General features: G+C 46.7%; 1 protein-coding gene across 2 annotated transcripts; it reads right to left on the minus strand.

Moving 5' to 3' along the window:
• Positions 1-514: 514 nt before the first annotated feature.
• ZNF425 (zinc finger protein 425) lies at positions 515-12,152 on the minus strand. Of its 2 annotated transcripts, XM_029234418.1 has the most exons (4): positions 12,103-12,152; positions 8,175-8,301; positions 4,916-5,026; positions 515-2,671 (listed from the first exon to the last, which is right to left on the minus strand). In XM_029234418.1, exons 1-4 carry the CDS (start codon positions 12,118-12,120, stop codon positions 777-779), a joined length of 2,151 nt encoding a protein of 716 aa, XP_029090251.1. In that variant the 5' UTR covers positions 12,121-12,152; the 3' UTR covers positions 515-776. The 2 variants fall into 2 exon arrangements, with proteins under 2 accessions (XP_029090251.1, XP_029090252.1); XM_029234419.1 differs by lacking the exon at positions 4,916-5,026.
• Between the last annotated feature and the right edge of the window lie 594 nt (positions 12,153-12,746).

Consider the following 12,746-nt stretch of genomic DNA (forward strand, 5'->3'; position numbering starts at 1 on the left):
GCTCAGGAGAGCCAGACAGGCAAATGGACAGAAAAGCTGGCTGTGGATTTGGTGGGGGGCATGCTTCTTCCCCATTCTTGGCATTTCTTTCCATTTAGAGGAGGCTCCGCCAGCACATCATTCCTAGTCTCTGCCTCCTCATTCACTTTGTTCAGGCCTAGGGCTATACCAGCAGGTTCTCCAAAATTAATTCATTACAGTTAAATGAGGTCACAGGGTTGGGGTACTAATCCAATAGGACTGGTGTCCGTATTAAAGGAAGAACTACCAGAGATACCCCACCCCTACCCAGAAAAAAGCCACGTGAGGACACAGGGGGAAAGTGACATCTGCAAGCCAGGAAAAGAGGCCCTCACCAGACACCAACCTTGCTGGCACCTTGATCTTGGACTTCCAGCCTCTAGAACTGTAAGAAAATAAATTTCTGTGGTTCAAGCCACCCAGTCTGTGGCATTTTCCTATGGCAGCCCCAGCAGACTAAAACACCCATAATGTAAGGAACTTTTGTCACAAGAAACTTTATTACAAAAAAGAGGGGGAAAAGGCTAAAGGAGGAGCTCTAACCTGACTCTCACATCAGGATGACCAGCGCCTTCCACAAAAAGCTTGCTTTCCTCCAGTCTCTAGACGCTGTGCCTGGATTATCTGGAACCTTCGTCAAGGAGCCCTCACGGCCGCCTGCTCCATGCTGGCCAGTGTGGCTGAAGCATGTTGGCTGAATTTTTCGTCCTGCCTCAGCCAGCGCCAACAGAGCCTATGGCCCCACCGCAGAGCTGTCACTGCTTTCTGAGTGGAGTGACCTCGGGACTGAAGGGCTGCTCCCTGGCGTGCATGGCAATGTGGGTGTTGAGTGCCCCCAGGTAGGTGAAGCCCCTTCCACATTCAGCACAAGAAAAAGGCCTCTCCCCGCGGTGACGGTGCAGATGGGTCTCCAGACTTCTCTTCTGGAGGAAGCTCTTGCCGCACTCGGGACACCCGAAGGGCTTCTCGCCGCTGTGCGTGTGCAGGTGCGCCTTCAAGCTTCCCCGGAGGCAGTAGCTCTTGCCGCACTCGGGGCACCGGAAGGGCTTCTCACCGCTGTGGACGCGTACGTGCTCCGTGAGCCTGTACCGCTGAGCGAAGCTTCGGCCACACGTCGCACAGGAGAAGGGCTTCTGGCCGCTGTGCTGGAGCAGGTGGCTCTTCAGGTTCCCTCTGAGCCGGAAGCCCCTGTCGCACTCGGGGCACCGGAAGGGCTTCTCCCCGCTGTGGACCCTCGCGTGCTCGGCGAGCTGGGACGGCTGAGCGTAGGCCTTGCCGCACTCGCCGCACGGGAAGGGCCGCTCGCCCGCGTGCTGCCGCCGGTGCAGATTCAGGGAGGCCTTCCAGGAGAAGCTCCGGCTGCACTCGGGGCACCGGAAGGGCTCGGCCCCGCCGTGGAGTCGCCGATGCTCGGCGAGGTGCGCGCGGCGGTGGAATCCCCGGCCGCACTGCGCGCAGGAGAAGGGCTTCTCCTCAGTGTGGACCTGGAGGTGCCGCGTGAGCCCCGAGCGCCGCGGGAAGGTCCTCCCGCACCGCTCGCAGGGGAACGCCGTCTGCCTGGCGTGGACGCGGCGGTGGCGCGCAAGCTTCGAGGGCCGGGTGAACCCCCGGCCGCACTGCCCGCAGGAGAAGGGCTTCTCCTGGCTGTGCAGACGCTGGTGCGCCTTCATGGCGTTCCTCCAGCAGAAGGTCCGGCCGCACTCTGGGCACCGGAAGGGCTTCCTCCCGCTGTGCCGGCAGAGATGGGCCCGCAGGCCGCTCTTGAGGCGGAAGCTTCTCTGGCACTCCGGACATCGGAAGGGCTTCTCCCCCGTGTGAACTCGGACGTGTTCGGTGAGCTTGCTCCGGTGGGTGAACTTCCGGTCACAGTCGTCACAGGAGAATGGCTTCTCCCCGCGGTGTGCCCGCCGGTGGGCCCTCGCGGCCGCTTCCCGCGAGGGGCCTCTGCCGCCCTGCGGACCCTGGAAGGGTGTCCTCCCGCTGTGCACCCGCAGGTGCTCGGCCGGCTCGTCCTGCTGGATGAACCCCCGGCCACACTCCTGGCAGGAAAACGGCCTCTCCCCTCTGGGCGAACACACATGCTTGTTCAGGGCGGCTTTGGACCGGAATGCCCTGCCACACTCGGGGCACTGGAAGGGCCACGGGGCCGGGAGAGCCACCTGGTGCAGGGCCAGGCTGCACCTGAGACAGCTGCTCTGCTCGCACGCGCCGCGCCAGAAAGGCTGCTTACACGGGACCGCCCGGAGCCACCTGAGCTCCGCCTTCCCCCTGGACTTGATTTTGTGCTTCGGGTATTGACGGGACTGGCTCTCGCGGTGGTTCCTTTTGTGCTTCACAAAGTCTCTCTTTATCTGGAAGACCTTCCTACAGGCAAAGCAGGAATAAAGTCTCAGACCTGGTGGAATTTCCAGGTGATCTGGGGTTCCCATTGGCTTATGCCGTGGATCATTCTTGTCCTGATTAGATGCTGTGATGTCGAGGCTTTTATTATTTAGAATCTCTGTTTCTTGGAGACTTGGGTGTTGTAAGGTGGCTCTTTGATCTGATAAAATCTTTCTTTCCTCCTTGGATAAGGGAGCACAGAAGCCCTGCTCTTGGAGACCATTTAAATGGCATTCCTCCTCTTTTGCCCCGAGAGTTCCCTGGTCACCTGGAGAGACAAAAAGGCCCACCCTCATCAGTGATGGGTCTGCGGGGTCAAGGACTGTCTTCACATCACTGACAACGTGGGAAAGGGACTCCCGTTGTCCTCATGACTTTGTGAATCTGCCTGCCACAGGTGAATTATATTGAAGTTTAACTTGGATGTGCAGATCCTTTCATCATTTGTTAACAAAAGGCTTAGCGTGAAAAAAATGGCAGGCAAATACATTTTGTGAGCCTATGAGGACCCTCAGAGGCTAAGCAGAACTTGGAAGAAAATAAAAATGAGTTACTCTGAGAATCTGACCATTTCATTATAATATTTCTTTAAATCTGTGAAATAAATAGCACAATATTTAAGTAGGAAGGCTTCGGGTCATATTCTTGCACCCTTCCACCACAGATTTCAGGAAAAGTTTTCTGAAGAAATGCTAATAGGAAGTATCTTTCTTAGGAGTGTCAAATGGCAATTTACTGAATTCACAAAGAACACTGTGGAAATAATCCCCTTTCCCAAGGAACTCCGAATTATAAGAAAGTCACTGCTGTTCCCAAAGTAAAAGCCATAATGACAGGGTACAGAGGGAGCTGAGCTGCCACCTTATTCTCACCCACCACACCTGGAGAGGACAATTCCTGACCATCGCCTGAGCTGCTATATTCCAGAACATCTTTTTCTCCCTCATCCTACTGCAGTGGGTCACATAGCTCTCCTTTTTTAAATCTCTTAACCTGGGAGCAAACCTCATCCATCAGGCTTGCCCCAGAGCAGGACTCTGATTCTGCTCTGAGGTCATCTCAACAACACAGATGTTTCCAACTAGATGACGTCATTTACTAAGTTAGCACCCGCAGCTTTTGCCTGGACCATGAGAAGAGCATACTTGCCTGTCTCCTTGAATCCTATTTCTCATCACTTACTGTTTATCCCAGGCAGGGGAGTAGTTGTGTTACTGGGTGAGTACCACCTGGTACAAAGGAAGCATTTGTTTTTAGGGACAGTTACCAACGTCGTTCATTCTTTGGTACTCAAAAACCTTTCCAGACCCTTTCTAAAGGATGAAATTAAACTCCCACCATGGCATTTTTGGTCTCTGATACCAATTATGTGCCACCACTGCCACCCCCCCATCTTCCACTATGTCCCACAAATAACATTCAGCTATACTCAGTGCCTTCCATTTTCTAAATATAACAGGCTTGTTCCCACCTCTAAGCCTCAGATCATGTATGACCCCTGTTGAATCTTCTTTGCCTTACTAAATATGCCCATTCTATGCTATTTAAATCCTAATTCCTTTAGAAGTCCTCCTGGGATATTGCTGTCTCTCCTCTGCTTTCTCCTCTAAATCCCTATAGCGCTTTATTATCATTGCCACTTACTATTTATAAGTGTATACAGTCTTATTTTATAGTTGACTAATCCAATAGTTCAATATAAGTGACTAACCTAACTGCCATGTCAGTAGGTCAGTAAGACAGACAATAAACTCTTAGAGTGGGAAAATACATATATATATATATATATATATATCTCCCAACCCCTGGCCTAAATAATATGTGACATAGTCCTATGAACATGGTAGGGACAATACTGATTAGATGAATGAATAGATGGTAGCAGTGAAATGAAGCCCCTGGGAATTCTTTTATCCTCCGATGGAGCTAGTCACACTCCCTGGGTTTAAATTCCCTCTTTTTTCAGGAGAGTCCTTGATACCCAGAAACTTAGTAGATCTCCATTTAGTAAAGCATCAACATACTCTAAAAAATGGCACATTCTCTTAATACTTAAAGTATTAATATATTTAAAATGTTTTCCTTATGATACAAGGAATTAAAAAGTAGTCCTTCAAAAGGAATAAAAAAATCCCAAGTTCTAAAAATCTGTACAATAAAAAAATATACTGTACAAAATTGGAAGGCTTCTCATTTCTCTGTACACAAATGGACATGATGATGTGATGGGGAAGATGGTTTTTCCTCAGGACTGGACAAATGGATCCTTTACTGTTCTCTTAAAGGCAGTTCCATTTTCTGTTTGTTTTTTTTTTTTTAATGAAGTATATACAACTTCCTTCTTTATAAAAGTAAGACATTCTTATATTTGCTACCAACTTGAGTGAAAAAAAAATAACATTCTCCATCAAAATAATATTTCTTATTCACTACGTCCTGCTGACTCTGCAGAAAGATTAGCAAACAAGGCTAGGAGAATAAATGAGTCAGGCCCTCAAATCCATCTACTCACCAGAAAGGCTAAGTATCATTTGTGTTTTCTCTAAGTGTCCTTGGTCTCTGATTAACAGCATTCTTCCTTGTTCCATCCAGGTGATCAAATCTGGCTTTGAAGAAATACAGCCTGCAGAGAGAGTCCACACAGACTCAGTCTGGGTTTCCTGAGTACTTGACTAAAAACAATTTTAGTTTTTAATTTTTAATTTTAACTTTAGTTTCATGGCTGACCTTGATTCCTGGAGACATGAGATCAATGTTAGGTTAAAAAAAAAATGGAAACTCTTGATTACATGAATAACTGTTAAATGTTCCTGACAATATTTCACAAAATTAAAGGAAACAGAGAGGTTGGGGATGATGACGATCCAGGCAGAAAGTATTCAAAAGGGATCATTATGAGAACAATGTGAGTAGAATAAAAAGCAGTCGGGGACGGGGGGCGGTGGTCAAGGAGGGAACCCAGGTGACTAAACTTTTCTGATTAGACTCTGCACATCAAAGGAACCAATTACTGAGGTGCCCACATTCTTTCTAATATTTTATTTATTTATTTGGTTGTGCCACGTCTTAGTTGCAGCAGGCAGACTCCTTAGTTGCAGCTTGTGGACTCCTTAGTTGTGGCTTGCCAATTCTTTAGTTGTGGCATTCGAACTCTTAATTGCAGCATGCATGTGGGATCTAGTTCCCTGACCAGGGATCGAACCCGGGCCCCCTGCATTGGAAGGAGGATTCTTTACCACTGTGCCACCAGGGAAGTCCTGCCCACATTCTTTCTTGATCAACGTAATGAAGGAACCAGGAGGCTGTTAAATGACAGTGATTATGAAGAAGTGGAGAGTAATGTGTCTAATGGCATCAGCCTGAAGGGAGGAGGCATTGTTACAAAGTAGTGGAGGGATTTTAAAGATGCATCAGATACCCTGCAGTGGTGTCACCTACGGCTCAGCCCTTGGATCAGTGTTTCTCAAAGTGACCTAGTTACCACCAGCATTAGCAGCACCTGAAGTACTTGTTAAAAACGTAGATGCCTGGGCCTGAGCCTGGACCTGCTAAATCCTAATCTCTGGAGTTAGGATCTGGACATCCTGTAAAGAAAATCATTTGCAAATAATACTGTTTGCTTTTTGAAATCTGGGAAAATCAGACTGGATTCTCCAAGCCCAAGGATTGTGATAACTCAAAACTCAACACTGGATCAGCACAGGGCTGTAGTTTCTCCTACCCTACTGGCCTCAGTCTCCTTAGCTTGACCCTAACTGTTGGGGTATCCTGGGGACAGCTGGGGGTGTCCTGTCCTATTGACAAATTCTCCCTAGATGATCCCAACTGGCCCTGTGGTTTAAATGTCATTTATACAATGACCCCAAATGTGTGAATCCAGTCCTGATTTCACTGGAATTCCAGTCTCGCATACTCAATTATCTACTTTATATTTCCATATAAATGTTTAATAAGCATCTCAAACTTAATGTGGCCAAAACCTGCTCTCTCCCAAGCCTTCCTCATGTCAGTGAATAAAACCACTGCCATCGGGGCTTCCCCGGTGGCACAGTGGTTGGGAATCAGCTTGCTAATGCCAGGGACATGGGTTCAAGCCCTGGTCCGGGAAGATCCCACATGCTGCGGAGCAACTGAGCCTGTGCGCCACAACTACCGAGCCTGCGCTCTAGAGACCATGCTCTGCAACAAGAGTAGCCACTGCAATGAGAAGCCTGCGCACCGCAACGAAGAGTAGCCCCCACTCGCCACAACTAGAGAAAGCCTGTGCGCAGCAACAAAGACCCAACGCAGCCAAAAATATATAAATAAAATAAATTAAAAAAAAACAAAAGGCGTTGCTCTTTAAAACAAAACAAAACAAAAAAACACTGCCATCAAGATACTCAAGCCAAAAATCTAGAAGTTGGTTCTTCTTTCACCGGACTCCACTGCAAGCCACTGGCAAAATCTAGGATGCTACCTCCAAAACATATCTGGAGACTGCCTCCTGCTCTCTATCTTCATTACTACATACCTGGTTCAGCTGCCACAAAGATTCACCAGTACTGCCAAGGCTCCTGGTTGGTCTCTCTCCTTTATTTCTATGCACTACAATTTATTTTCCACATAGCAACCCAAGTAATCATTAAAAAAAAAAAGATATCATATTACTTCTCTATTTAAATCCCCCTATGGGAATTCCCTGGTGTCCCAGTGGTTAGGGCTCTGTGCTTTCACTGCCGAGGGCACAGGTTCAATCCCTGGTGAGGGAACTAAAAGCCCACAAGCTGTGTGGTGCGGCAGAAAAAAAAAAATCCCCCTATCATCTTCCCTTTATCTTTAGAATAAAATCCAACCCTGCGCCTCAGCCTAGAGGCCCTTCACAATTCGGCATAGCTGCCCTTTCTGTCCTCTTCTCCCATCACTCATGTGCTAACCCTCTGTGCATATGTCACAATAGCCTCACTGTGGTTCCCACCGTGTACTGAGCTCATTCACTCCAACCTTTGGGCCTTTGCACTAGTTCTTTCTCTGCTTAGAATTTTCTTCCCCATGATTTCACATGGTTGACTCCCTCTTGTCATTCATATCTCAGACAGAATAAATTATAAACCCCCAAAGAGAGAAAGAATTCTTCAGGTATACTGAGATCACCTATTAAATTGATAAGAGGAGAACTATTCTTTATGACACAAGACTGAGTTAGAGCAAGATGAGTAAGCAGTGAGGTACAATCTCCCCAAATTTCTCTTCCAATCCACTTCGTGAGTACTTCCCTGGAGATATCTAAGTATCCCATCCCCCTGCTCTCTTCTCTCTCCCTTTACCAGGGAAACTTTCTTCCCTGTCGTATCCACGTTCTGCAATGTGTTGGGTCCTCAGCTTCTTCTAATATAATAACTATGGCCCCTTCATGAGAGACTTAGTTCTTATAAGGATGCATCTCATTCAGGCAACATAAGCAGGCACTAAAGTATCAGTTAAAGAAATAAAACAACACACTTAAAAAAGAGAGAGGCAATTAGATTATTTTGTAATTCTAACTGTGGGAGAAAAGGGGGAGGGTTGGAGTGGGAGATAGAGAATGCAGAGTGTTAACAAGGCTGAGGAGCACAGATATCACCGGATAAAAAGGGACAAAATTCCCAGGCCATTACAGGAAGTTAAAGAGACATTCTGAATGTGGATTGGGCACAGTATCATATTCAACCAGCCAACAGCCAATAAAGGGAAGAAAGCCTACTAGTATCAGGTTGGGTCCCAAAAAGCGATTCCTTAGAAACGCATCTTACCCAGGGAATCAAGGCTCTCATAATTGGTCTTCATTTCCTGCTGATACATGTCCTTCTGCCACTTCTCCAGGATTTCCCACTCTCGCTCCAGAAAGTATAAGGCCACATCATCAAATGCCACGGGAAACTGAAATCATAAACAGTACATACATATATTTTCATTTCAAGGCTACTGTGTTTTTCAACATCCGTGTCTTTAAGAGACAGGAAGGAACGGTATTAAAGTAGTTATCGCTGGATGGTGCCATGAACATAATAAAGGGGTCACAGAGGTCTGTTGGAACTAAGTAAAGTGAATGGATGAATAGCAGGCCTTTGAGCACATGTACCGTCTAAAGGAGGATACTTCACATAGCAGCAAACAATTACTGCAATGTAAGACTGGGCCAGTGTCGCCAGATATGTCAGTGCGGTACGCGGGCCTCTCACTGTTGTGGCCTCTCCCGTTGCGGAGCACAGGCTCCGGACGCGCAGGCTCAGCGGCCGTGGCTCACGGGCCCAGCCGCTCCGCGGCATGTGGGATCTTCCCGGACCGGGGCACGAACCCGTGTCCCCTGCATCGGCAGGCGGACTCCCAACCACTGCGCCACCAGGGAAGCCCCAGATATGTCAAATTTTAAAGTAACTTTTTAATTTTGAAACGATTATAGATTCAAAGGTAGTACAGAAGGGTTCCCTGTACCTTTCAGTTTACCCCAATGGTCACACGGTACATTATTACACTGTCAAAACCATGAAACTGACATTGGTAGTGTGTGTATAATTCTACGTGATTTCATCACGTGCTGACTCATATAACTACCCTGCAATCATGAACAAAACTATTCCATGACCAGAGATCTCCTTTGGGCTACCCCTTCCTAATCACACCCACTAATCTATTATCCGTCTCTGTAACTTTGTCATTTCAAGACTGTTACAAAAATGAAGTCAGAGAATTCACTGGCAGTCCAGTGGTTAGGACTCCGTGCATCCACTGCAGGGGGCACGGGTTCAATTCCTGGTCAGGGAACTGGGATACTGCATGCCATGTAACGTGGCCAAAAAAAAAAAAAAGTCATAGTATGCAACTTTTTGAAATTGACGTTTTTCAGCCATCATAATGCTCTTGAGATCCATCCAAGTTGTGTTTATTGTTTATCAATATTTCATTTCTTTCTATTGCTGAGCAGTAGTCAATGGCATGGGTATACCACAGTTTGGTTAACCACTTACCTATTGAGGGACAATGTAGTTGTTTCTAGTTTGGGGCTATTACCAAAAATCTGCTATAAATAATCATGTACAAGTTTTTGGTGGGGATACATTTCATTTTTCTGGGATAAATGCCGAGGTCTACAACTGCAGGGTCATATGGGAAGTATATGTTGTTTTCTAAGAAATTATTTTCCGGAGTGGCTGAACGCTTTCACATTCCTACCAGCAATGCACGAGAGATCATTTCTCAGCATCCTCACCAGCATTTGGTAATGTTGCTTTTGTTTTTTTTTTGTTTTTTTTGGCTGCACTGCGCAGCATGTGGGGTCTTAGTTCCCTGACCAGGGATCGAACCCACACCCCCTGCCTTGGAAGGGTGGAGTCTTAGCCACTAGACCGCCAGGGAGTTCCCAATGTTGCTATTTTTTATTTTCATCATTCTAATACTTGTGCAGTGATGTCATTGGGATCCGAGTTCGCACTTCTCTAATGAATAATGATGATGAGCATATTTTCATGTGCTTATTTCTCATCAACATATCCTCTTTGGTGAACTGTCTCTTCATGTCTTTTGCCCATTTTCTAATTGGACTGTTTTTTTTGTTGTTGTTGAATTTTGAGAGTTCTTTATATATTCTAGATATAAGTCCTTTGTCAGATATGTGGTTTGCAAATATGCCCTCCTCCATCCGTAGCTTGTCTTTTCAGCTCTTAACAGAATTTTTCCCAGAGCAAAAGTTTTTAATCTTGATGACATCCAACTCATCATTTTTTTCTTTTATAGATTGTGCTTTTGGTGCCACATCTATGAACTTTTCACCAAGCCCTAGGTCCCAAAGGTTTTCTCCAATGTCATCTTAGACCTTAACATTTTACATTTGGATGTGACAGTCCATATATATGTATATATATATATATATATATATATTTATTTATTTATTTATTTATTTTGGTTGTGCTGCATCTTAGTTGTGGCAAACAGGCTCCTTTAGATGCAGCTCAAAGTCTCCTTCGTTGTGGCTTGAGGGCTCCTTAGTTGCGGCACGTGGGCTCCTTCGTTGTGGCATGCAAACTCTTAGTTGTGGCATGCATGTGGGATCTAGTTCCCTGACCAGGGATCGAACCCGGGCCCCCTGCATTGGGAGTGTGGAGTCTTAACCACTGCCACCAGGGAAGTCCCTGGATGTGACAGTTTTATGTGAACTCTCCTGATTTTTACATTTTGGCAACTAAAATTCACAATTTTAACAAGGCATAGTTAAAAACAAACAAACAAACACCCAAAACACACAGCTGCGAGCCACAATTTGTTCATGGACGTTTAATCTACAACCTCTGGTATGGACTGACTAACCAGGACCGCTCTTCCTGGAGGTTCGAAGGACAGATGCACTGTGACAATAGGGAAGGAAGAGAAGATATATAATTTAGCTTGTGAAGATTCCATTTCACTCCTTTCAAATTCTGTGCTACAAATGTAGATGAGAGCCTACCAAGGCAAGTGCTGGGCAACTCACAAGACAGCTCGGCCTCTTCGCAAGTATATGAAAAATGTTGGTCCCAAATGCTACAAAGTATACTCTCCCAATGAAGGAATCTAGGAAACTCCACAACCAGGAACACTTGACACTTTCTGAAGAGAAAAGTTGCAGAGATAAAATTCCATCATCAAAACTATTACAGGCGCCCAAAGCTGAAGTATCAGCTAGTATAACAAACCAGTTAAAACTTGGTGTTGCATTTAAGGTGGGACTTTCAAAGAAATTCCTCTACTGTTTACTTGCAACTCACCCACGTGCTTTCCACCTACAAAAGACTTTTCTGTGAGCATTCTCACAATTAGCACTGAACTGCTCCAGTGAAAAGGAAAATCAACCAGAAAAATGCTGATTTCTCCCTGCCTACCCCCAATAACACAACAGCCAAGAAGCTGACATCATTTGAGCTTTCTCTGTGGAGTCAAACTTATAGTCAAAGAAGAACTATTACAAACCACCAAGTTTCACAGAACAGAGAGAGATATTCCAGGACGTTGAAGAGAGGCGGCCTGAAGAAATCTGAACAGAATTGGTACCTGCCAAGGAATGCTGCGGGAGAGGGGTGAGAGCAGAAGGAAAGAAAATGCACTACATTAGTGAGATTAGATAGGAAATCTCAGTGGAGATACAAGGAGAACTTGCATACTTAGGCAAGTTATACTTAATTGAATGTAGAGTTTCCTGGATTAGGCTTGGGATATGTCTTTCAAACTCTAAAACCAGTGTTCAAATTTTCCATTAAATCACTAGAGTATTCGTGGTAAATCTGAATTAGGATAACCACCCAAACTGGTTAAGTTTTCCGTCTTTTCCTAGAGGGAGCAGTCTCCAGTCTTCTTCCAACTTTTCCTCATTTGCTGATGAAGATGTGCTTCTCTGAAACTCCATGTCAGCAGAGCTCGGAACGTGAGCCCAAGAAAAACCGGGACGTTCAGAGACGCCCGCACAGGACGGGAACAGCAGGGGAACTGAACGGACCACAAGCGAGACCCTGGGTTTCTCCACGGGACCCCTTTCTCCCAGATCAACCTCACAACAACTTGAGCACCTAGACCGCGCCTTCTCCGGCCCGGGGTCGGAGCGCAGTCCTGCTTACAGACAATCCCCGGCCGGGGCTCCCACCGCCTCACTCTCTGAACCGGGAGCCCACTCCAGATCGCGACGGGGCCCGCATCGTCCACGGCCCCTCTTACCGGAGCCGGCTCGGCCATGTCCCCTCGCGGTCCCTCCCGACCCCGGCCCCCCAGCCACCCGGGAATCCAGGCGACGCCGCGGCACCTCCCCTACGGCGGTCCCGCGCTCCGCCCAGACCAGCCGGCCCGGCCCGGGCGCGGTGCACGCTGGGACAGGCTGCCGCTCAGCCCCCACAGCGCCCCCTGCGGCTAGGAGGCGCGAACGCCGGCCGCGGGAGCCGCCCGCGCTGTGCCGGCCGCAGGAGTGGACCTCGAGCACATATTCATGTACCTAATTCTCACCCACAGACCCTCTTCGGTGAAATATCTCTTCACGTCAAATAGTCTTATTTTAACTTTGTTCCGATTTACCTTTCTTTAATTACTATTGACGCTATAGACTTTTTTAAATTGAAAAATTTATTGAAATAATTGTAGTTTTATATGCAGTTATAAGAAATAATGCAGAGAGGTCCCATGTTTCACTTCTATTAATTTGTGTGTGGGGGTATTCAGTTCCATGAGGCTTTAGGCTTTTCTATGCATTAATTTGTTTTTCCTCCTTTGTAACGCTTTCTTCATTCCCTATTTGATCCTAGAAAATGATCTTACATATTGATATAAATTCCATATCACATCACAGTCACATCACATAATCCAGTGAT

This window comes from Monodon monoceros, unplaced genomic scaffold (genome assembly GCF_005190385.1).
Source record: "Monodon monoceros isolate NGI ecotype Baffin Bay Population unplaced genomic scaffold, NGI_Narwhal_1 Super_Scaffold_2, whole genome shotgun sequence".
In the NCBI taxonomy this organism is placed as follows: domain Eukaryota; kingdom Metazoa; phylum Chordata; class Mammalia; order Artiodactyla; family Monodontidae; genus Monodon; species Monodon monoceros.

Bases quoted from the DNA above. Each gene is read 5' to 3' on its own strand.
- ZNF425 (XM_029234418.1), bottom strand. The intron at 5,027-8,174 runs GTAAGATGCGTT...CTCTCTCTGCAG, and splicing joins TGAGAGCCTTGATTCCCTGG to GCTGTATTTCTTCAAAGCCA. The intron at 2,672-4,915 runs GTGAGTAGATGG...TTGTCTCTCCAG, and splicing joins AATGATACTTAGCCTTTCTG to GTGACCAGGGAACTCTCGGG.